This window comes from Quercus robur, chromosome 3 (genome assembly GCF_932294415.1).
Source record: "Quercus robur chromosome 3, dhQueRobu3.1, whole genome shotgun sequence".
NCBI lineage: Eukaryota > Viridiplantae > Streptophyta > Magnoliopsida > Fagales > Fagaceae > Quercus > Quercus robur.
The window spans coordinates 1,366,852-1,389,198 of NC_065536.1; the positions used below are offsets into that span (position 1 = coordinate 1,366,852).

Consider the following 22,347-nt stretch of genomic DNA (forward strand, 5'->3'; position numbering starts at 1 on the left):
TTTATATTATCTTTGAGATCTACATGATAAATCAATCAATCATCTTTAGGTAATAAGAAAATTTTCTTGTATAACAATCTAAACAGTATCCACTATGTGAATGGTCGATATAAAAATATAAGAAAGTATCTCGTGTGATATTCACTCATTTATGAGTTTTGGAAATACCTTTTTATATGTAAAAATTTTATTTTGTGTAACCGTTATGTATAACATCCCTCTTACATGATCGACTCTAATGTAAAAGGAATATTTTGGTTACCCATTAAAACCACTTCTGAATAAATAAAGAAAATTACGCGGAAAGAGAAGAGAACAGTAGAGATGAGATCTATGCAGTGCAGGCAATAAGGGTTCTGCAATCTGCACCATAACTTTCCTCTAAAGATATGAAATGTAACCTCGCAAGTGGGTCACGAATGGGATGCCATTTTTGTGGGGGAGGAACGACTTGACTTGGTCTTACACGCAAAGGGCTTTTTTAATTAATTAGTATATATATGCTTCATTCTAGCTAGCTTGTTCAATGTCTCAACTATCCCTTCATGGATTCTACAGTTTGCTAAAATTAAGGTTTCCATTTTTAAAGTGCCAATTCGTAGCATGAGAAAGCTACTAAATATTATTATTACAAATTAATGTTACAAGACAAAACACACTCCGGCAAACGAGAGTCTGTTGATCAACTATCCATATGTCCCAACAGGAATTTTTAAATTTTTTTTAAAAAAAAAAAAAAAAAAAAAAAGGTCCCACTTGGAAACTATTTTTTGACAAAAATTATTTATTTTCATGCGGTAATTTGGTTGTCACCGAGAATATGACCCACAAAAATGTATAAAATATTTAATGATGTTTGACGCACATGAAAAAAATAATAATATTTCATGTAATTTCCAAATAATTTTGGTTAAAAAGGCTAATATATTAGACTAATTAGAAATAAAAATAAGTTTATTACAAATGTTTACTACCTTATCTAGGGTAAGCAAGTTCTCCACCACATCCCGTGGGTATCAAAAGTTACAAAATCATAGTTTAAATGCATCAGCACATTTGTTGGCTTCTCTGTAGATGTGATTGATCTGAATCCAAGGCATGCTCATAAAAAAGTTCCTGAAATCAATAACAAGTGATGGTTAGGAGTAGAATTCTTCATAAGTTGAACAATAGACAAAAATGTCATTTCAACAATAAGGGTCTATTTGGAATCTGCTTATTTTGTTGAAACTGAAAATTTTTTGCTGAAAATACTATAAATAAAGGTAAAAGTTAACTGAAATAGTATAGTGGGACTCATGAATAGTACCAAAAAATGCAGTGGGCCCATGAATAGTAGCAAAAATAAGCTGAATAGTAAAATAAACTGGCTTTTTAATCTAGAGCCAAACATACAGGGTTTGTTTGAAATCTGCTTATTTTTTTGAAATTGAAAACTTTTTGCTGAAAGTACTGTAGATAAAGGTAAAAGCACATTAGTTGGCTTCTCTATAGATGTGATTGATCTGAATCCAAGGCATGCTCATCAAAAAGTTCCTGAAATCAATAACAAGTGATGGTTAGGAGTAGAATTCTTCATAAGTTGAACAATAGACAAAGCTGTCATTTCAACAATTAAGGGTCTATTTGGGATCTGCTTATTTTGTTGAAAATGAAATTTTTTTTGCTGAAAATACTATAAGTAAAGGTAAAAGTTAGCTGAAATAGTATAGTGGGACTCATGAATAGTACCAAAAAATGCAGTGGGCCCATGAATAATAGCAAAAATAAGCTGAATAGTAAAATAAACTGGCTTTTTAATCTAGAGCCAAACATACAGGGTCTGTTTGAAATCCGCTTATTTTTTTGAAATTGAAAATTTTTTGCTGAAAGTATTGTAGATAAAGGTAAAAGTTAGCTGAAATAGTACAGTGGTACCCATGAATAGTACCAAAAAATGCAATGGGCCCATGAATAGTAGCAAAAATAAGCTAAATAGTAAAATAAACTGGTTTTTTAATCTGGAGCCAAACATATAGGGTTTGTTTAAGATCCGCTTATTTTTCTGAAATTGAAAATTTTTTGCTGAAAGTATTGTAAATAAAAGTAAAAGTTAGCTAAAATAGTATAGTGAGACTCATGAATAGTATCAAAAAGGGTAGTGAAACCTATGAATAGTAGCAAAAATAAGTTAGCAAAATTAATTATGTCAAACGGACACTAAGTATAAAATTCCTAGATCAAAAGCAATGTTGAGCCCATCTCTCAAGGCCCAAAGTTCTGCTAGGCAGCTATTAGTGTTGCCTGACCCTCCAGTAAAACCATTAACCCAATTTCCAGCACTATTGCAGAGCAGACCTCCATTTCCTGCCCTTCCCGAGTTCCCAAGAGCCAATCCATCCATGTTTAGGGTAAACCAAACCTTAGGAGGTTTTTTTTCCAGCCAACCTGTATGAAATATTTCATAGGGGTATATTTGTTGAAGCGATTCAAAGCATAGATTTCAGCTGCCTTACTAATACAAGACCCAAAGAGGAAAAAAAAAACATTTTCTATTTTCTATATAATTACACCCCAAGTAATTTGGATTTTTTGCGCAAAATATTAAATGAGAAAGCAACAAGTTTGAGCAAAAATGCCATTAGGAAAAAATATGTCACTGGTTAGTCAATAGTTTGTTAAAGATCGTTATAGAGAGAGAGAGAGAGGTTATCTTTGGGAAGGATTTTTTTTTTTTTTTTTTTTTTTGTGGAGTTTTTTTGTGATGATTTTATTAAGCAAGTGATGTTTCATGATTTTTTTTTTCGGCTTTTAAAAAGTGGAAAGCATTTTCCACTCTATTTGGCTTGTTTTCAATTGACAATGAAAAATGTTTTATTTTGATATATATTTTCCAATGTATTAAGTACTAGAAAATGTAAAAAATAAAAATAAAATAAAAAAATCTACCAAAGCAACAGAACTTTATTGGCATTTATGTCTCTCTTCACATGAGAGAGCACATGTTCAAATCCTAGGCAACGTACCTCAACTTATTGTAACAAAACATGAGCACACATTCTAGCAAGTCAATAAACTTTAATGGTTGAATTTAAATTATACTTTGCCCAACTCCTTATTAATTTTAATGTACACATGTACACAAATTTCACGTGGAATCACACGATGACGAATAGTTGATTTTGTATTGATATGTATGAATTTGAGTACAATTATCTAAACGATTCTTTGAAAGACAGAATATTAGAAATTCATTTAATTTGATCTCCAATACACTTTACAACCCAAGATCTTTAATAATTTCTTGAAATCATCTTGCTAGATGTGTATATGGAAGTACTTGATTCAATGCCGAGAGTTGTTAGCTTGATCTCAAGCTAAGTCAAGTGAAAGTTGAAAGAAAATTCCTACTTCAATTTAAGGGAATATGAATGACTTTGATCTTGAATGAGCAAGAGTGCTCTTTACGAACTTAGAGATCTCTTCTTTTTGGTAGAGAGTTAAAGTGTAAGTTTGGATCCACGTTTACTTTTGCGTTTTGCGTTTTGCTTTTTTTTTTTTTTTTTCTTTTCTTTTCTTTTCTTTTCTTTTCTTTTCTACACGCGTTTCAGACTTTCAGGAGACAAGCGCAACAGTAGAGTACTGTTTAGTACTGTTTGGCCCTGATTTTTTGACTTTTCTGTCCATCAGTGGGTCCGTGCACTGTTCATGGACCCACACATTTCATTTTTTATCAATTTTTTCATTAAAAATGGGTCCCACAGCACTATTCACACATTTAAAAATTATTTTGCTACAGTGTTTTCAGTTTTCAGTTTTCAGTTTCAGCAAAATAAGTTCTATCCAAACACACCCTTAGTATGGTGTTTCTCTTAAGTTTATTCTTTTCTCACATGAAGAGCCTTTATTTATGGGCAATTTTAGGATATTTTATTTGGAATTAAAAAAAAAAAAAAATCAATGGGATTCAATATTGAATTAAATCTTGGATTTAATTAGATGTTCCATGTAGATTGTAGAACTTTCATCTCGTATTGCCACATGGCTCAACTTATAACATGTGTATCTTTTTCTTTTTTCCTTTTTTTTTTTTTTTTTTTTTTTTTTTTTTTTTTTTTTTTTTTTTTTGTGACCATAAGGGTTGGACATGTATTTGGCTAAATCTCAACGGCGCGCGGTTCTGTGCCTTTTGATTGGGACCAAGACCAACTATCATAATGATATTAACTTGAAAAAAAAAATTATATCATTCAGAATCAATCAGATGACTAGCGAAACATCATAACAATATTTATATAAAATTTTATTAGATCATGGATATCAAATATATACAATGATGAAGCCAAGATTTAAATTAAATATTAAAAAAAACTTTAAAAAATAAATATAAAACATTGTAAGCAACCATAATTATCATAAAAAATTATACTATCAAATAACAACCAAAACAAGAGATTAATTTAAATTAAATACATGAAAGACATTAACATCAATTTGTCCAACATTGCTAAAAGTAAATATTGAAATATGTGGATTTCAGTTAGTTCAACTGATAAAGTCTCTAATGATTAAATAAGAAATCTGGGGTTCAATTCCCGCTTATACCAAAAACTAATTGGTGTCTTGGTTTGATGATAAAGAGCTATCATCAGGAACGAACGCCATAGGTTGAAACTTTATTTAAAAAAAATATATTGAAGTGTCTTGGTTTCATGTTGTACTTTTATTATCATCTAGACCTCTTTAAGAAGTCAATTCTTGCCATAAGGGAAGCTTTTCTATTGTGGCTTTATTTAGGGTGTATTAAATATGTTCTATGCAACTACCATTTAACTTTTGTAATGCAATGTTTTCTCTTTTTGATGCTTCCATTTCCATTTCTTCCTAGTTAGGATAGTTGCTTTTCAACTACCTTTGTATTTACAACTTTCATAATACAGTGACAGTGTGACACATCAAATTATTTATATTTAGAGACTCAAGCCATGCAATCTAATTTTTCATTTTCCCAACTTTGTTCATTAATATGGTTAATTGTTGTTTGATTAGTGCAGCAATTAATCAAAATCTATATAGGCTAGATAATTATATATCAAACCTTTTTTTTTCTCACTACAAATGCTTTGTTGTAGATGTAGAGCCACAAACAATTGAAATTCCTTAAAATAAAAAAGAAAAAAAAATTGGAATAAATATCCAAAGTGCTGTAAATAGTGACATGCTAGCATTCATATCAATTCGTATATAATAGAAAAAAGTATAGAATTTACACAATTTTACCTAAAATTGATCCACATCAATCTTCGTATACAGTAACCATGTAAATTTACATTAACACTATTCATTTTGTATTTAGTTATTTATTCTTTCTTTACGTATCTCAAGAATGGAGGTAGAGAGTGGATGGTGTTTATGTGTCTGAAGAAAGAAAAATAATTTTAAAAATCAACAAAAATTGATATTTTAATGAAATATAGCGTAAATTAGATAATCTAATATGAGGTGTTTTGAAAGGTGAGTATGTAAAATTGAAAAAGTAGATTCTCATGCTAAAATAGATAAAAAAAAATTTGCACGAGCTGATGTGAATGCTATAAATCTTAGGAGAAAATAAAAGTTTTTTAAAACAAAAGTGATGTTAGTTTTGGTTAAAAAGTGAAATAAAGTGCTGTGAATGCCTCCATGCTGTGTAAATTTTCCCACTTTTTTTAGTGTTAGAATTTTTTTCTTTTTTAAGTAGGAACTGCTTTTTGTTTTTTTTCTTTAGGTCAGAGGGGGCAAAGCATTTAAGGGGTTCTATATACAACTAATACTCATGAGGTTTTTTAGGAGTCAAGGAGCAGTTGTCCCTCCTCAACCCCCATAGCTCTGCCTTTGAATATGTTTCAAAATAATTCTGAAATTAAGAACTTACTTAAGTAAGGTTTAAATTTATGGGGTTTTTTTTTTTTTTTTTTTATACTTTTTAAAAATCTAACAAAAATCTACTAGCTAATATGATTTTTGGATTGAATGGTAGATTTACATAAGAAGTATTTAAGGATATATAATAGAACGATAGATTTTTCAAAATACTAATTCTTTTTATAAATAAAATTCAATTTATAAAATTTGTTTTATGATAATTGCTTTTTATCATTAGACCAAGGCTCCAATTAGTTTTTGGTGTAAATGGGATTTGAATCCAAATCTCTTACTACGCAACAATTTTTTTTTACCAATTGAGCAATTTAATTAAAAGTTATATATAGAACAATATTTTTTTTGGAGATAATTAGTAAGTAGGGGAGAGAGAAAGTGGATATGAGCGCCCCCCCCCCCCCCCAAACACACACACACACACACACACACATAGGACACCATAAAAGATGACATTATGAGAAGAGTATTACTTGAATCCCAATATAAAAATGTGATTTTAACAAAGGACTTAAACCTAACCCATTTTTGATAAAAAATGGGCTAATTGAGAATACAAGTATTGGCCCATGTGTATCTCCCACTAACACCAATTGATTATATCAAGAAGAAAACAGTTGACTCAAATTATAATTAAAAAAAAAAAAAAAAAAGCAGAAAAAGCTTAATAGACTTCTTTTTTTCGTTGAATAAGAGATTTGATGCTCAATCTCCATTTACACCAGAAACCGATTAATGTCTTAATTTGATGATAAATAACTATCAGCAGGAGCGGATGCCATAAATTGCAACTCTCTTTCTCTAAAAAAAAAAAAAAAAAACTTGAGTTTCTCATATTGAGAGAGAGAGAGAAAAAAAAAGAGCTTGAGTTTCTCATATAATAATATTGAGCGTATAGGCTGGTTACACTACATGTGGATGAATTTACATAGCAAAGTCAACAATGACGAAGTTTTTCATATATTATTCCGCGTAGCAGCATGTGCATGGATTAGCAAAGAAATTGGGCATCTGCAGATCCATAGTCTATAGTCTATGGAATTAATAGAGATGGTCTTAGTTTTCTACTATTTGATAACGACACCCTAACCATAAATCTCTGACAATAAGGGCTTATTAATTAGTTAAAGAAATTGAGTTTAATTAGCTCGTGAGCTGTGACTAGTTGTTGAGGGCATGCACAACAATAACGCTGCATGAACACCTAATAATAAATGTATGTAGACCTTTTACTTTGTTTACACACAAAAAAATAAAAATAAAAATGTATGTTAAAAACTCATGGTTCATTTTTATATGTGAGATATTAGTGCTTAATTAATGCCTGCATTTTGTATATATAGTACTATATACGTTTTTTTTTTTTAATTAAATTGCCAGTACTATATATATGTAATCTTTTTTTTTTTTGAGAATAAAGAATATGCTACTTTATTTATCATGAATTGGGAAAGTCCCTACTTAAAAAAGAAAATACATCAGGAGGAACGTGTTCCATCTAAGCTTGAAAAAGAAAAGAAAATCTTGCTTTCTGGGTTAAGACATGAGCTACAATATTACCTTGCCTAACAACATGAGAGAAAGATAAACTTGGAAAAGAGTTTTCATAAGACAAAATGTCTTTTATAATGTGACCACCTTGTGTAAATTCCATACCACCACCATGCAAAGACTTAATGATAGACTCAACGTCCCCCTCAATGATTGCTTGGTAAAAACTTGTCTCGACAGTAAAATTTTACCGCATGCCTTGCTGCTAGCAGCTCTAAAATCTCAACTAATGGAGGTTTCAAGATCTTCTCTGACATAGCAGCCATTACTTTGCCTTCTAACACATATATATCATCTAAATCCACCAATTAACTAATTCCAACATATGATCCTAAAATAGATTAATGAATAAAAGGTTGCTGACACTTCTTAATATTTTTAATATAGACATTTCCTCTCTATTTAGTATAAGTATTGAATTATTTTAAAAAAATGGTGCTAAGTGCTAACACAAATTTTACGTATGTATACTTCTTTTCTTCCTTGAAAATTGAAAGAAGAACATGCTTGCTTCGTTTCCTCCTCTAATATTCTAGCGGCTCTTTTCCTTTGCCTATTAAACCAAAGCAAATGAAATTGTTAGAGCACTCTCATCAGGTGTGCCAAATGCCAAATATTTGGCATTTGGCACACCAAACATTCAAAATAGACCCTCATGAGGTGTGTCAAATGCCAAAAAATTTGGCACACCGCTACAATACCGTCTCAAATATGAGACGGCATGGACATCAATGCTATAATTTTTTTTTTCTTATTTTATTCACTATTCTCTCTCCTCCCAACACATCTCTCTCCGTCTGCAACACAGCTCTCTCTCTCTCTCTCTCTCTCTCTCTCTCTCTCTCTCTCTCTCCTCTCTGGTCTCCATCTCTCCGTTGCTCCCTATTTCTTTCTCAGTTTCGTTTTTTTTTTTTTTATCTCTCCATCTCTCTGTCTCTGCGCCTCTTTCTCTCTCTCTCTCTCTCTCTCTCTCTCTTTTTTTTTTTTCCTGAGAAGGCGATTCCGATCTGAAGCAGAGCTCGCCGATTGAAGCTCGCCAATCTGAACATCTGCTCGCCGATCTGAAGCTCTGCTCGCCCAGGGGTAGTCGCCGATCTTTGCTCGTCGTCCTCCACAGTCGCCGATCTTTGCTCGTCGTCCTCTACAGTCGTCATTCTTTGCTCGTTGTCCTCCATAGCTCTCGCCGCCGATCTCGTCGTCGATGGTTGGTTGAGTTTGGTCATTGATTGATCTGTTGGGTTGGGGTTTTGTTGAAGATTTTGAGTTTTTTTTTTTTTTTTTTGTTGAGGTTTTTGGATTTGGAATTTGTTGGAGGATCCGGTGATTGTGGTTGTAGTTTGTGGCGGTGATTGTAGCGGTGGTTGTTGTTGTGGCGGTGGCTGTTGGACCCGATGGCGACTGGGCTGTGCATTTGTATATTTGTTGTGTTTTGGGTAAATATATTATTTTAATGTGTAGAAAATATTATTTTAATGTATAGAATTGAAGTATAGAACATCTAATAAATAGTATGTTGTAAAATGATGTGCTAAAATGATAAAGTGAGTTTTTGATGTGTCAAAATGACTTTTTTTTTTTGAGAACTAATGAGAATGCTCTTAGGTATGTATGTGCATTAAAAATAAACATTTGTTTTATTCTATCTTCTAATTTTGTCCACTCAACGGCTTTCAAATTTGATCCAATAGGAGGATGACAAATCGACAATTGATAATGACTTGACAAGTTGACATCCTAATCATAAAGTTGTAATGATTTTAAGCAACTTATAGTCATCCACTAATAAATATCATAACATTTTTTTTGTTAAAAAAGTAATTGAAGTGGTAATCTTATTAATTACTTTCCTGCTAAATTTTTTACAATTCATTATATACAATGGAATTATTATACACTAAGTTGTCATGAAAATCGTTTTATTATACCACCACATATTAATAAATACATCTAACTATCAATATCATGAAATATATTAACATTTGTAAAAAATTTCTTATTCAAAATGACTTGGTTAAAATACGTATTGGATCCTTAAATTTTGGTTTAAATTCTATTTCCTTCACTCAAACTTATAAATTTGCAATTTAGTCATTAAAAGCACTAAATAATCAATTTAGTCGTGAAGTGATGATATGATATGTTAAAAAATTGGTATGACCTTAAATAAAGTTAACAAAAATAGATGAAAGGATAAACTTGATAACTTTACAAATATTTATGCTAGAGATGTCCAAACTTATTGGAGGTTCATGTACTTATAGAGTAAGCAAACTAATCTTAAGATACTTTAGGATTCTCTAATATATAAACTATGTATTAGGTTTGTTGTAGTAGATAAAAGCCGTTTGGTCAAATCATGTTAATTTCTTGATTATGCTTATTATTATTATTTTTTTCTCTTCCAATCACTTAATTACTCAACAATTTTAGCAATTTCAATAATATTTTTAGTAATTTATTTTATAACTTATTGAGAGTCAAGTTGAAAGTAGCACAACATCTTTACATACCAAAAGCCTTAGAGCTGGATTTACATCTTTTTATGTTTCTAATAAAAACGAACATGGTTCAAATCCTTCTTCTCATTCCATTGTAATAATAAAATAAAAAAATCACCAACTTAAAATTTTTGTGTCTAAAGTTTTTTATTCTTATTTTTTAAAATTCTATTAAAACAAACAAAGCCCAATAAGGTAACAAAAGACAAAGGCACTAAATCAAAGGCCCATCACAGAATCCGAGCCTCAACCCAATCAATCAAATCCCGCCACTATGGTCCCAAAATATAAAGTCATATGGTCATCACTCAACCACGCGTCCAAACCCCATTGGCCAACGCCCAAAATTTGGATTTGCCGCGCTGAGACTCAAAACGAATCAAAATCCAAAATAGCCTCGGAACTTGTCAGACTCACAAACCCAAGACTTGGACACTCCGAACCTAAAACCTCGCTGTCTCCGAGCAAAGACATGTCGCTGAAACACTGGGAACTCTCACACTAAAGACAAAACTAGATACACTTAAATAATAATTAAACAAAAAAATAAAAACCCAATTTTTATTTTGTCAAAACTGAAATTTTTTTACAGAAAATATTATAGGCAAAATTAAAAGTTAGTTGAAATTTTTTTTTTCTGTAAGTATTGTAGATAAAACTAAAAGTTAGTTAAAATAGTACAATAAAATTCATAAGTAATATCAAAATGTGTAATGAAACTATGAATAATAGTAAAAATAAAAATCCAATTAATTTTTATAACTAATAATAAATATTTAATAAATAAAACACCAAAATTAACGGTGTGTGAGTAATATTAGTTGGTAAATAGGTAGTATTTGAAATACAAATGGGAGACAACTACTAGTCTACTGGTGATTGGTCTTTCCATTTCTGGATCGTGTGATGAGAAGCATGAGAGCCTGAATCTGCGCCTTTTGATTATATGACTATCAGACTATCGTTATTTTAGCGTTTTTGTCAACCTCAACAAACAGCTAGAAGAAGTAGATGAAAATTTGAAGACAGAGAGAATATAGGTAAGCTCAAGTCATTTTCTGGCTTTGAATGATGTTTCTAGAAATGGGTTCTGCTCAAAATCTGGTATCTCTCTCTCTCTCTCACACACACACACACACACACACAGTCTCTGTGTGTGTGTTTATTTTGATTGATTGATTTTTTTTTTTTAATTAATTAAGGTGGTTGGTTTTGTTAAGCAACATGTTGCTTGTGAAATCATGGTGTCCTTCATGTGTAGGACTGGTAACGTAAGAGAGACAAAGACGACGTTTTCTTATGTTTTGGTCTTAGATCAGCTTTTTAAATCTTTTTCTTGGAGTTAAAAAATTTCCTGAGAAAATTTGCAGAGGAGGGTTAGTTTTTATATCAGCTTCAAAGTTTGATTTTTTTTTTTTTTTTTTTTTTTTTTTTTTTTGGTTAATTTCAAATCTGAGAATCTGAGATTACCCATTAAGTTTAGTGTCTTTTCTTTCTCTAAAAGCTTGTGCCTTTGTTGTTGTTGTCTTTCTAACTATAAGTTATTAGGTGAGGTTGACAGGCCTTTGGAGTTTGGAGCGAGTCTCTCTCTAACACTTTCGATTTGTTTCTCTCTCTCTCTCGTTCTCAATAAAAGTTGAGGTGGAGCTCTGCATGTATGTGCTTATTATATGTGCCAGAAAAAATTGGTGACCTTTATTTTTTTAGTTTTTTTGGATTAGATTTTCTCAAGAAAATGGGTGATTGAAATTTCATTAGGCTAGTTTCCAAGAGAAAGTGATACAATAGTTTTGAAAATGAAAACCGCTTTGAATTGACTTTAAATTTGAATTTTGTACATAAACTTTGTCAAATCCTTTTCAGTACTTTCCAAGTTACCGTTTCTTTAAGCCTTCATTTATTTCTCAGTGAATTTTTTAAATACCCATTTCTTGGAGACCTCTCAAAATTTAATGCACAACTAATATTTTCACATGCAGAGGTGTGAAAGATAATTAGCTTGTACTTGAAGGGCCACAGACTTGATTCAGTGCATGCTCAGAATACCAGATCTTTCGCAACAAAAAGTCACAGCCAGAGTCACAGCTTGTTGAAAAGGAGCTTATAATTCTCATGTCAATTGTGGAGAAACCATCTTCGTCTGTGGCGGCGGCGGAGGCGGCCGTGGTGTCATCATCGTCGCCGGTTTCATCATCAGCTGCATCAGCTAGAGATATTGATCCTTTGTTAAAGGACTTGAATGAGAAGAAGCAGAGTTTCCGGCGGAACGTGGTGTCATTGGCGGCGGAGTTGAAGGAGGTTCGGAGCCGGTTGGCATCTCAGGAGCAATCATATGTTAAAGAGTCTCTAACAAGACAGGCATGTGATTTTGTAACTCTTTGTTCTTTTTGTTAGCATTGAATATGATAATGGTTTGGAACTTTGAGAGTCAATAATCATTACTCTTTTTGGGAGTTTTTGTTAAGTGGGGTCATATGGGGTTTGAAGTTGTTTTGTTGGGATTGAGTGATTTTTTTTTTGGTGGGTTTGTTTCAATAGGAAGCTGAGACAAAAGCTAGGAACATGGAGGAAGAGATTGGTACATTGCAGAAGAGATTGGAAGAGAGGAATGCACAGCTACAAGCTTCAGCAACTACTGCTGAGAAGGTCCCACTCATATACCATTCTTTTTAATTTTGTTTCTTCTTGCATTAACTTTATAAATTTTGTTATTAACTGATTTAAAATGATTTAGCTTTTTGGTGGATGCCTTGAACTTAGGTCATCATTCACTAATTATGGTCATTTTTTTCTTTTCTTGCTTGAGTTGATCTTGTGCATTATTTATTTGGTTTTTACTATTTTTCTGCTTTGAATTAATCACATAAACCCCACTTCTTTATGCGCATCTATTTGGGATGCTTTTTGATTTTTTCCTGTTTGTTTTTGTGGCGGAGCCCATTGGAGGAAAGGTGACCAAGTCAGCAAGTGTTTTGATTTTATATTACTGTTTTCCTTTATCTGTAGCTACTAGCTGGGATGATTTAAGACGTTTTTGTCGGTATGGATCAGATATAGATGTGAACATAAGGAAAATGAGGAAGTTTCATAAATCAAACTTCAAACTCATCATAATTATTTTTTTAAATTCAAATTTGAATAATGAATGTGACACTTTGGTGATACATGTGCTGGAGACCCATTTCTTAATGAAAACTTGTATAGATAAGCAGACTGAAATTTAATGAAACTAGTTTAACCCGCCCTTATAAAGTTGATGGTCAATCATTTGCTTGTCTATTTGCTTTCATGGCTATATTTGATTTTCCACGAAGACGTGTATTGAATTCTAGATATGACCTTTTCACAGCCACCTACTTTCTATAAAAGTTGAAGCAACAAAGTATTGGTGATGGTTTCATACTAAATATATTTGCCATTTCCCCCTGCATGTTACATTGTTTCTGCCGAGCAAATTGTGGATGATGAATTTATCTGACATTGGTTATTAATTTTGGAATTTATCAAAGCAAAAATTACTAGCATTTGTCTGCAACTCACTTGATAAATTAGCAAACATTGTTTCTTAAGTAAAAAAAGATCAAATTCTGCCCTTAATTTGGAATATTGCTATAACTGAGCAAGCCCTTAGAGAAAAGTTCATATGAACTTTAGCCTTTTGAAATGTGGTATGCCTTTCTACTGCAAAAGAAAAATTGAAAAACTTACGGGTTATGCAGCAGTTTTAACAACTGAAATTATTACGTTGTGGATGTGTGTTAAACATTCTCTGTTATTTATTACATAATTATTAAAGTGTGCTATATAAATGTGTAATGTTATGCCATGGTATGGCCTAAATAGAAAAGCTAAAAGTATTATCATTTAATGAGCTCCAGAGAAGGTTCTGCATTTCAAACCCTAAATTAAGTAATGCTACTGAAAGGCTAGTAAATGGTAAAAGTCATAATTCATAAATGAATGATGTAACAATTTTTATTAGTCTTTGTGTTTGAACAAGTTATGTATCACTTTTTATGTTTTTCAGGAAATGGTTTAAATTGCATCAAAAGAGCCTTATGTTTTAAATCCTTCCAGGCATCCACTCTTATTTAGATATGATTTATGTTAGAGAAATGATATATCCATAATATTTTCACAACAAATTTTAAGTGGTGGGTTGTTATAGGTGGGCAAAAAAATAATTTAAGTTATAGATTCAAATTAGAACCAATAACTACTTACTACCTATGATTTGTTGTGAAAATGTTGTGGACGTAGCACTCCTTTTTATGTTATGACTTCAAGTTGAATGTGGACTGGCTACATGGTTGTGACAAAAATGGCTAGGATTTTTATTATTGAACCAAAAAAAAAAAAGGCTAAGCTTTTTGTAGTGGAAGTGAAAAATATATCTTTATGTGAAAACCTTGTCCTAGTTGCTACCAAAATTATTTAGCATTTTCTGATCATGCACATTTCATGTCATATTTCATCCTGTAACTTGAACAAATTTGGCAAATATTTAAAACTAGATGTCTTCCACTTAATAAGTTCTTATAAAGGTTGTGGGACCTTATCTGCCAGTTGGTTTGTTGTATTGCCGAGCATATTTAAGGGCATTTATTTTCTAATGATCCAGTTATGTTAGTATTTATTTATTCAATTATTATGCAATTTCATTAATTATATTTAAATATCTTTAGCAACAGTCATTGCTTTGCAATATAATCATATTCAATTCATTATGTATTCTAGTTTGATCTTGGTTGTCTCCCATTATTTGTGATTCAATAATCCTAATTGTAAGTTTTTAATGGGACAGTACCTTAAGGACTTGGATGATCTTAGATCTCAGCTTTCAGCCACTCGAGCAACTGCAGATGCAAGTGCTGAATCAGCTCAATCAGCCCAGCTCCAGTGTTTAGCACTTATAAAGGAATTAGATGAGAAGAATAGTTCACTAAAAGCACATGAGGATCGCATAAGTAGGTTAGGAGATCAATTAGATAATCTGCAGAGGGATCTTCAAGCAAGGGAATCTTCCCAAAAGCAACTTAAAGATGATGTTTTGAGAATTGAACATGATATTATGCAAGCTATTTTGAAAGCTGGAGCAAGCAAGGATTGTGAACTGAGGAAATTATTAGATGAAGTATCTCCCAAGAATTTTGATAAAATTAATAAGCTTTTGGTTGTTAAGGATGAAGAAATAGCAAAACTGAAGGATGAAATCAAGATAATGTCTGCTCACTGGAAACATAAGACCAAGGAATTGGAGTCACAGGTACATTCACCTTCAGTTGCCTCTATAATACTTGTTCATTTGTTCACAATCTTAGTGCTACACTTCTTTAAGGTTAACATTTCTTGTTTGTTTATGCAATTAAACCTGTTTTGAAAAACAGTTAGAGAAGCAACGTCGAGCTGACCAGGAACTGAAAAAGAGGGTGTTGAAATTAGAATTCTGCCTCCAGGAATCTCGTTCCCAGACCCGAAAGCTCCAAAGGGTAATGTTTAACTCTTCATCATTCTATGGTTTGTCAATCACAAACCTTATGCATGCAAGTTAATTTTGTGCCCGTTTACAGAAAACATAGGTTTCCCATCAACAAGATGAACCACACCCTTTTTAGGGTGGCTCCCCTTTTCTAACAATGGGCTACTCAGGTCAGGTCCTAGTCAACTAAATGGTCCTCCCCATTATGGTTTAAGTGGCCTCTGATATGCTATTCCTTGTAGAAAGGCCCATGGTGGAATGCAACAGCCTTATTTTACCCCGATGATAGAGACCACTTTCAATAGGCCAGCTCATCAATATCTAGTTCTGAGTAATTTAAAAACATTCAACCTACTTGAACTTCATAAATAATGGTCACTTCCATAAATTTGTGATTCCCATATTCCTTTCCTAGTCCTCTTGGCTTACTCACATATCCAATTCAATCACCAATGTCTACTTCTTTCATCAACAGATGGGAGAGCGAAGGGACAAAGCCATAAAAGAACTCAGAGATCTGTTGGCAGCAAAACAACAAAGTGCAGCTATGGGTGCTGAAAAACAAAATTTCTGGGAATCTTCTGGCTTCAAGATCGTTGTTTCCATGTCAATGGTGATCTTGGTGGTCTTTTCAAAGAGATGAAAGCAATGTGTTATCTAGTTCATGTGTATAAAGAATCCGATACCTTTTGTAGCTGTGAAGTTTAGGGAAAGTTGCAGAGGACATTTTCCTTGTAGAAATGCGCATTGTAGAGTTTCTCTTTCTTATGTAGCTTTAGCTGAGACTATGCCTTTTTTGCCGTGTTTCTTTTATGTTGAATTAGTTGTGCCATGAATTGAATCTATGTATGGCATTGTCATATTTGAGGGATTCATCAAGTACTCTGACTAGACATGCTATATTAGTTTTTCTTTTAGTGGTTCATTAGCTGCCAAGCATGATAATGACCGACTGCTTGCAATTCTGGCCAGTTCTTGCAGGGTGGTTGAATTCTTGTTTTTTAAAATGTCAACAATTAAACAATTTGCTTAATTTTGACAATGGTGGATTATGTTGGTAATGGAATCTTAAATCTGTTGGAGCTTCAATTGGTGATGAGTTTCATGGATCATTTTATTGCCAAAAGTCAAAATATTTCATTAGTATGATTGGCATCCGATGCATGAGAGATCGGAGAAATTTTCTTAAAAACAGTCAGTGCACATGGCTCGTACTGCTTTGGTTTTTTACTTTATATCATTTTGTCTTGGACAACTATGATGTCCTTTTTGACTAATTTGTGTTATGTTCATTAATTCCTTCTACACTAGTTTTTGATAGATTGTTATGCCTAACAACACGTGGAAATGAAATAACATCTTAAAGGTGGGCTTGCTGTTTAAACGGTTTATTCCAAATATGAAAGGCTGATTTGATGAAAAGCAGTCAATTAAATCCTATAATTGTATATGCTCCTTTTGTAAAAAAGAAAAAGAAAAGAAAAAAGATAAGGATGGGCTCATGGGTTCAAAAGTCATTAGAAGTCTAGACTCTTAGATGCTTACTTAATATCATTCATAGTAGTGTAATTAAATTTTATGTTGACTATTAACTTACCACAATTCTTCTACTTTTTTGGGCTTGAGACCGGTTGTGAATAAAATAATAACACTAAACACAGACAAAGGCGGAGGCCTAAGTAACTTATCAATTAAAAAAAAAGGTTTATGCTAGCATAAAAACTTGTGGCACATTGCATCCCAAGAATAATTGAAGGGCTCTAATTTGTTCAACAATATTACACAAAGATATATACAACTCTAGCTAATAGATGGTCTAAAATAGTTTTAGGTTCCTTTGAAAATTTTTCCTTTCAAAAATTTTGCCATCTAAATGATAGCTTTCCATGCTATGCTATTGGCCAAATTTAAAACCTAACATTTATATCCTATTGATGTAAGCCATTTAAATTCTGTAAAATGTTGAAACATGACCTTATCTTAAAAATTTAATAACCAGTGGACACTCTTGATCTGTAAAGTAATTTGAATGAACTGCTGTTAGATCTATTGAAATTAACTGTAAACAATAAAAACTAAATTAGATCCACGCGACTCAAGTAATTTTTAGAGCACTTTGGTTATTCAATTTGTCTGAAAATCACCTACACACAAAAACTACAATCTCCACAAATCCTAACATATATACAGGATCAAGAGTTCCTAGTATACATCCTACTTCATCAACTGAATATTTGGAACATGTGATTATGTTTCAATTAGAAATTTGAGATTCAGCAGCAAACATGTTTGGATCCCAGGTGAGATCGTGCAGGCCAGTGAATATTATAGCAGGATGTAGGTGTTCTAGTTCCGCCTTGTTAAACTAACCTCTAATTCCTTTTCTGCAAACATGGATTTGTACACAGCTTGAACAGCCAGAACTCTGAACGCTAGAGTCATCATTGCGCAGAAGTAGCAACTCTACATGTCCAGAACTATCTTTCCAGTTACAAAGGATGTTGCCAGAATGATGCAGCCAATAAAGGGCTGTAAACCATATGAGAAGGACGTTGTTGTGTTTGCAGCAGGAGGGTTTCCAAACCCGAAAACTGTGGTACCGGAAGCTGGGTTGCTTGTATTCAACACTGAAGGTGGAGTACCAGAGCTGCAAGTAGAGATAATAAAACAGAAACACCTAAAAGGTTATTCTTTCAGTGTTAGTAGTAATGAAAAGTTTCCATAAACATGAGATCATAACACATTACCCTGATACACCTGTATCTGGTGGTGATGAAGTTGTTGGTGTTGGTGTTGGAGTTGTTGTTACCGTTGGTGTTGGAGTTGCTGTTGCTGCTGGTGATGATGATGTTGATGATGATGGGAAAATGCAAGAACCGGTGCCTATTAACAAATTCAAATTGGTTTCAGACATGATTTCATTTTGTGAAGCATATGTCAAAAAAGTTTTACAAGAAACAAAAAAGATCAAATGATCAATGGAACTGATGATCTTACTTGGATTTGAATTAACTATCACAGCTGCCCCTCCAAAGTCACAGCTAGTTGGCACTGGATTCTTTTGATAATAGCTGTTGAATGCGTATGAGGCATGGTTTTGAAGTGTATTTGGATTGTAACAACTGCCACTCTGCTGGATTTGTGAGCAGTCTGCACCTCCCATTCCACATGCATAGTCCAGTGCTGATTGAAGTGCTGTCTCCAATGCTCCATTCTTGGCAATACACCAGCTTTGTCCTGGAATTGCTGGAGCATTTGTTGTTACAGGAGGTGCTACCGGGTTTGTCACAGGGGTAGTTACTGGAACAGCTCCTGATGGGGCTGGATAAGTTGTTACAGGATTAGTTATTGGTGGTGACACCGGGACCGTGCTAGGCGTTGTTACTGGATTGGTGATTGGTACAGGTGGATATTCAGGATTTGTTGAGGGTACCGTGACGGGTGTGGTGGAGGGAACTGTTAATGGTGGAACACCAGGATTGTTTGGTGTAATTGTGACAGGGTTAGTAGTTGGAACTGTGACAACGATTGGAGGATTATCTGGAGAGGGGGTGACTGGTGTTGTCGATATTGGAGTTGTGGGAAAGGTTGTAGTTGGTGGGAATGTGTCATGTAAAGTTGTTTTGAGGTTGGTTTTGCTTAGGAGTTCCCTGCGGTGAGACAGAAAGATCTGTTCCTCTTCCCTTTTGAGCTCCTTCTGTGCAAAATCTTCCATGAATGATACTTCTGCATATAATCCAACTACCTGTTCTCTAATCTGAGTGTTGTTTTCTAAAAACTTCGAGACCTTAACAGTGAATTGGGCTACTTCGGTTGCACTAGGAACAGCAGGGCTCTTAATTGTTACAACCATTGGAACATCAGGGAGAAAAGAACTGGCAAGGGTGACTCTTTCAATCATAGACTGAACAAACTGATCTCCCATGCTTAATTGTCCATCTATACCAGCTTCAACAATGACATATGACCTCACCTTCTTGATAAAACCAAAAATCCTTTGCAGGTCTCGTTCATGTGCTCTATTCAAATTCTCTAAGATTGACAATGGGAATGCTACTGAGACTCTTACTTCACTTTCTAGGTGAAGGGTACTGAGGACTGAATGGATTGATTTTAAGGTTGACAAAACCACTGGTAGTGGAATTTGTCCTGAATAGTCTTTGCCACCCCTAATTATGATGCTATGAATGTTGACATGTGGAAGAAAGTTCACAACATGGGTTTTCAGCCATGAAATAACAGATGACTTGGAATTAACAGAACTTCCAACTAGACATTTACTTAAGTAAAGATCAACAGATACACCAGAGTCAGATAGAGAACTCAAAACCTTATGGTCTGCTGCAAAAACCCGAATCTGAGACAAGGTGACCTTGTTTTGCTTCAGGAATGATATAGTTCTGGTAGGTGATGAAGTTGCAGTTGCTCTTGCTTTACAGGAGAAACCTACTAGAGTTCCTATAAAGAGGGAAATAAGACACTCAAAATATGACCTGATATTCATCTTAATAGTGAATTTAAGCAGGCAATTGACACTGATAAACCAATATAGCAACAAGAAATTAATCAGAAGGAATAATAATATATATGCAGCATCACAAAAGGCTAATTTGAACAAAATTGAGATTACTAATTTTGTGATCAAACTTTGGGTTCTTAGTACAGTAAGCTAGTTTCACAAATCCCCAGCAATTGTTAACTTATTTTAGAAACCAAAAAGCAAACTCAGAAAAAGAAAAAGGTCATAGAAAATGGGCCTACGTTTCTTGGATTATTTCCACAGCAAACTGCAAGAAAGAAATACTGGTTTTTGAGTAATAGTAGTTACTTACCAGAAGAGCATATAGTAAAGAGTGACAGGAAGAGAATGAAGAGGCATTTGGATGCTCCTTTAGCCATATTAGTGAGATGTGTTTCTGGGTACTAGAAAGAGACCCAATTGGATTTTTATTGAGATGCATATAATGGCAGAGTTTTAAGGACAATGCACATAGAAGTGGAATAAAAGCCGTTAGAGAGAGTGAAGGGAAAAAGTATAGTAGATAAAGGTGAAAAGAGAACGGATAAAAGTGTTAAAAGAAAGATAGCCATGTTGTAATGACAAAGAAAAGATGTTACTTTGTCATGAAGGATGGGTTGGAAATATTCTGTCTAATAATATTACAGTGTAAAGAATCGAGTCCAACTATGCTTTCTGTGCTTCTTTATCTTTCCCAAAGCCATAAGCTCAAAATCAAAAGCAGCCTGACTAGGCAAATGACAAACCATATGCACATGCATGTACAAACAAATGCACTACAGTAAGGGTTTATATTGCATATTGCCTTGTCTTTTAGCCATGTTTTGGTTTCAGGGATTAGTGATAGTATAGGCATCTTAAAAAAGGAAGAACATCAAAGTTTTAAACCAAAAAAATCCCACATGGTCACATAGATATTCTCTATGTCTGTCTTATATTTGTCAGTATATTATCAGACAATGAATATTAGAAGTTACTATTTCTGAACAAGAAAAAGAAAAAGAAAAATCACATTTTAAAGATGACCCAAAAGCTTGAGACAGTAACTATTGGATTAACCTTGCACGATTATATTATTGCAAAGAATTTATTGCCTTATCTTTATGGATCTACAGATTGACAAAGGAAATTTCTGATAACACAAAAGTTGGCTTAACTCATACGCTGAGCTTATTTTCAACTTATTTAGTTTATTTAGCTTGTATAACTTTTCAAACTCCTACTATTTTTTAGGTATCACGGAACTTTTGTCCAAGTTATTTTTTTAAGGTAAAAGTTAATGGATGCTCTAAGAGTATATAGGAAAGTTTTTATGAAAAAAAAAAATCAGTTAATATTTTGACAACTTTTTATTTTGTATATCAAAATTTTTTAACAAGAAAAATGTTAATGAAAGTCATAAGAGCATTGGTTTAGAAACTATTTTTAGAAACATTTTATCGAAAAATGATAAAGCAATTATTTTTTTCTGATAGTTTTTTTTTTAATTTTTTTTTTGAAAGTAAGGTTAAAAACTTTTTTAATATGATTTATTAACAATTACCTTAACGGCACTTGTAAACATAACCCTTTTAACAATAATTCAATAACAAATGTAGGGCACCTGTTAACTGGATATTTTTTATTATTATTATTATTATTATTTAGCTCAATCATCAATCATTAAAGAATCACAGTAAATTTAGATAACGAGATTAGTCTAGAAGGATGACAGTAGTGGGGCACCCTTTGGACTATCCTAAGAGGACAAAGATTAGAAGTTGGTTGGATAATGTCAAAGAGGATAACAAAGTCAATTGGGCTTAGCTAAGCAAAAACCATTACAAGAACTAATTAATTTCAACTTTGCAGGTGGAAAAAGGTGTTCCGGGTATTAGGCCTCAAATTCATTTTACTTTCCGCATGCCTTCTTTGATAAGTTTGTTTTTTTGTTTTAGATGGAGTTCGGGAAGCCTTACATAAGTTGTAGTTTGTAGAAAACAAACAATATTCCATAACAAGGCACATCATCGCTGTTAAATCACAGATCTACTCGTGCTAATGGACATTATCATGACCTTAAGTCCTTGACAGACCATGTAAATTATTATTATTATGTTTTTTGGTGGGGTTGTGGGGATTATTATCTTGTATAAATTTCCGAGCAAAAACTTGTCCTGCTTACTTCTTTGTTGTCCACCATAATTCCATTTCGTTTAGTGAAAAAAGTGTCAATCACAGAAGAAGAGTTAAATCAGGATTCAAGGTGAAGCTTGGAGAAAAACGGACATTTTTCCCTAATTTATAAACTATGCAGCAAAATGCCCCTGTTTTAAAATTATTTAGCAAAATGTCATTGTTTTTAAAATTCGATTTTAACAAAATTAGGTTATAGGTGGAACTCGATATTGCTAATGTCGAGT

The 22,347-nt window shown here is 33.0% G+C and overlaps 2 protein-coding genes across 5 annotated transcripts; one reads left to right on the plus strand and one right to left on the minus strand.

Annotated features, from left to right (window-relative positions):
* Positions 1 to 10,804: 10,804 nt before the first annotated feature.
* LOC126716611 (nuclear envelope-associated protein 2-like) lies at positions 10,805 to 16,351 on the plus strand. 4 transcript variants are annotated; one of them, XM_050417445.1, is made up of 6 exons: positions 10,805 to 11,051; positions 11,927 to 12,309; positions 12,490 to 12,593; positions 14,752 to 15,213; positions 15,335 to 15,436; positions 15,902 to 16,351. In XM_050417445.1, exons 2-6 carry the CDS (start codon positions 12,060 to 12,062, stop codon positions 16,067 to 16,069), a joined length of 1,086 nt encoding a protein of 361 aa, XP_050273402.1. In that variant the 5' UTR covers positions 10,805 to 11,051; positions 11,927 to 12,059; the 3' UTR covers positions 16,070 to 16,351. The 4 variants fall into 4 exon arrangements, with proteins under 4 accessions (XP_050273402.1, XP_050273403.1, XP_050273406.1 ...); XM_050417446.1 differs by having other exon boundaries at positions 10,805 to 10,987; XM_050417449.1 differs by lacking the exon at positions 10,805 to 11,051 and adding an exon at positions 11,098 to 11,323.
* A 1,170-nt stretch (positions 16,352 to 17,521) lies between these two features.
* Positions 17,522 to 20,551, minus strand: LOC126716610 (glucan endo-1,3-beta-glucosidase 3-like). The gene is made up of 4 exons (XM_050417444.1): positions 20,259 to 20,551; positions 18,424 to 19,884; positions 18,174 to 18,309; positions 17,522 to 18,073 (listed from the first exon to the last, which is right to left on the minus strand). The coding sequence occupies exons 1-4, from the start codon at positions 20,323 to 20,325 to the stop codon at positions 17,890 to 17,892; spliced, it is 1,848 nt and encodes a 615-aa protein (XP_050273401.1). The 5' UTR covers positions 20,326 to 20,551; the 3' UTR covers positions 17,522 to 17,889.
* Between the last annotated feature and the right edge of the window lie 1,796 nt (positions 20,552 to 22,347).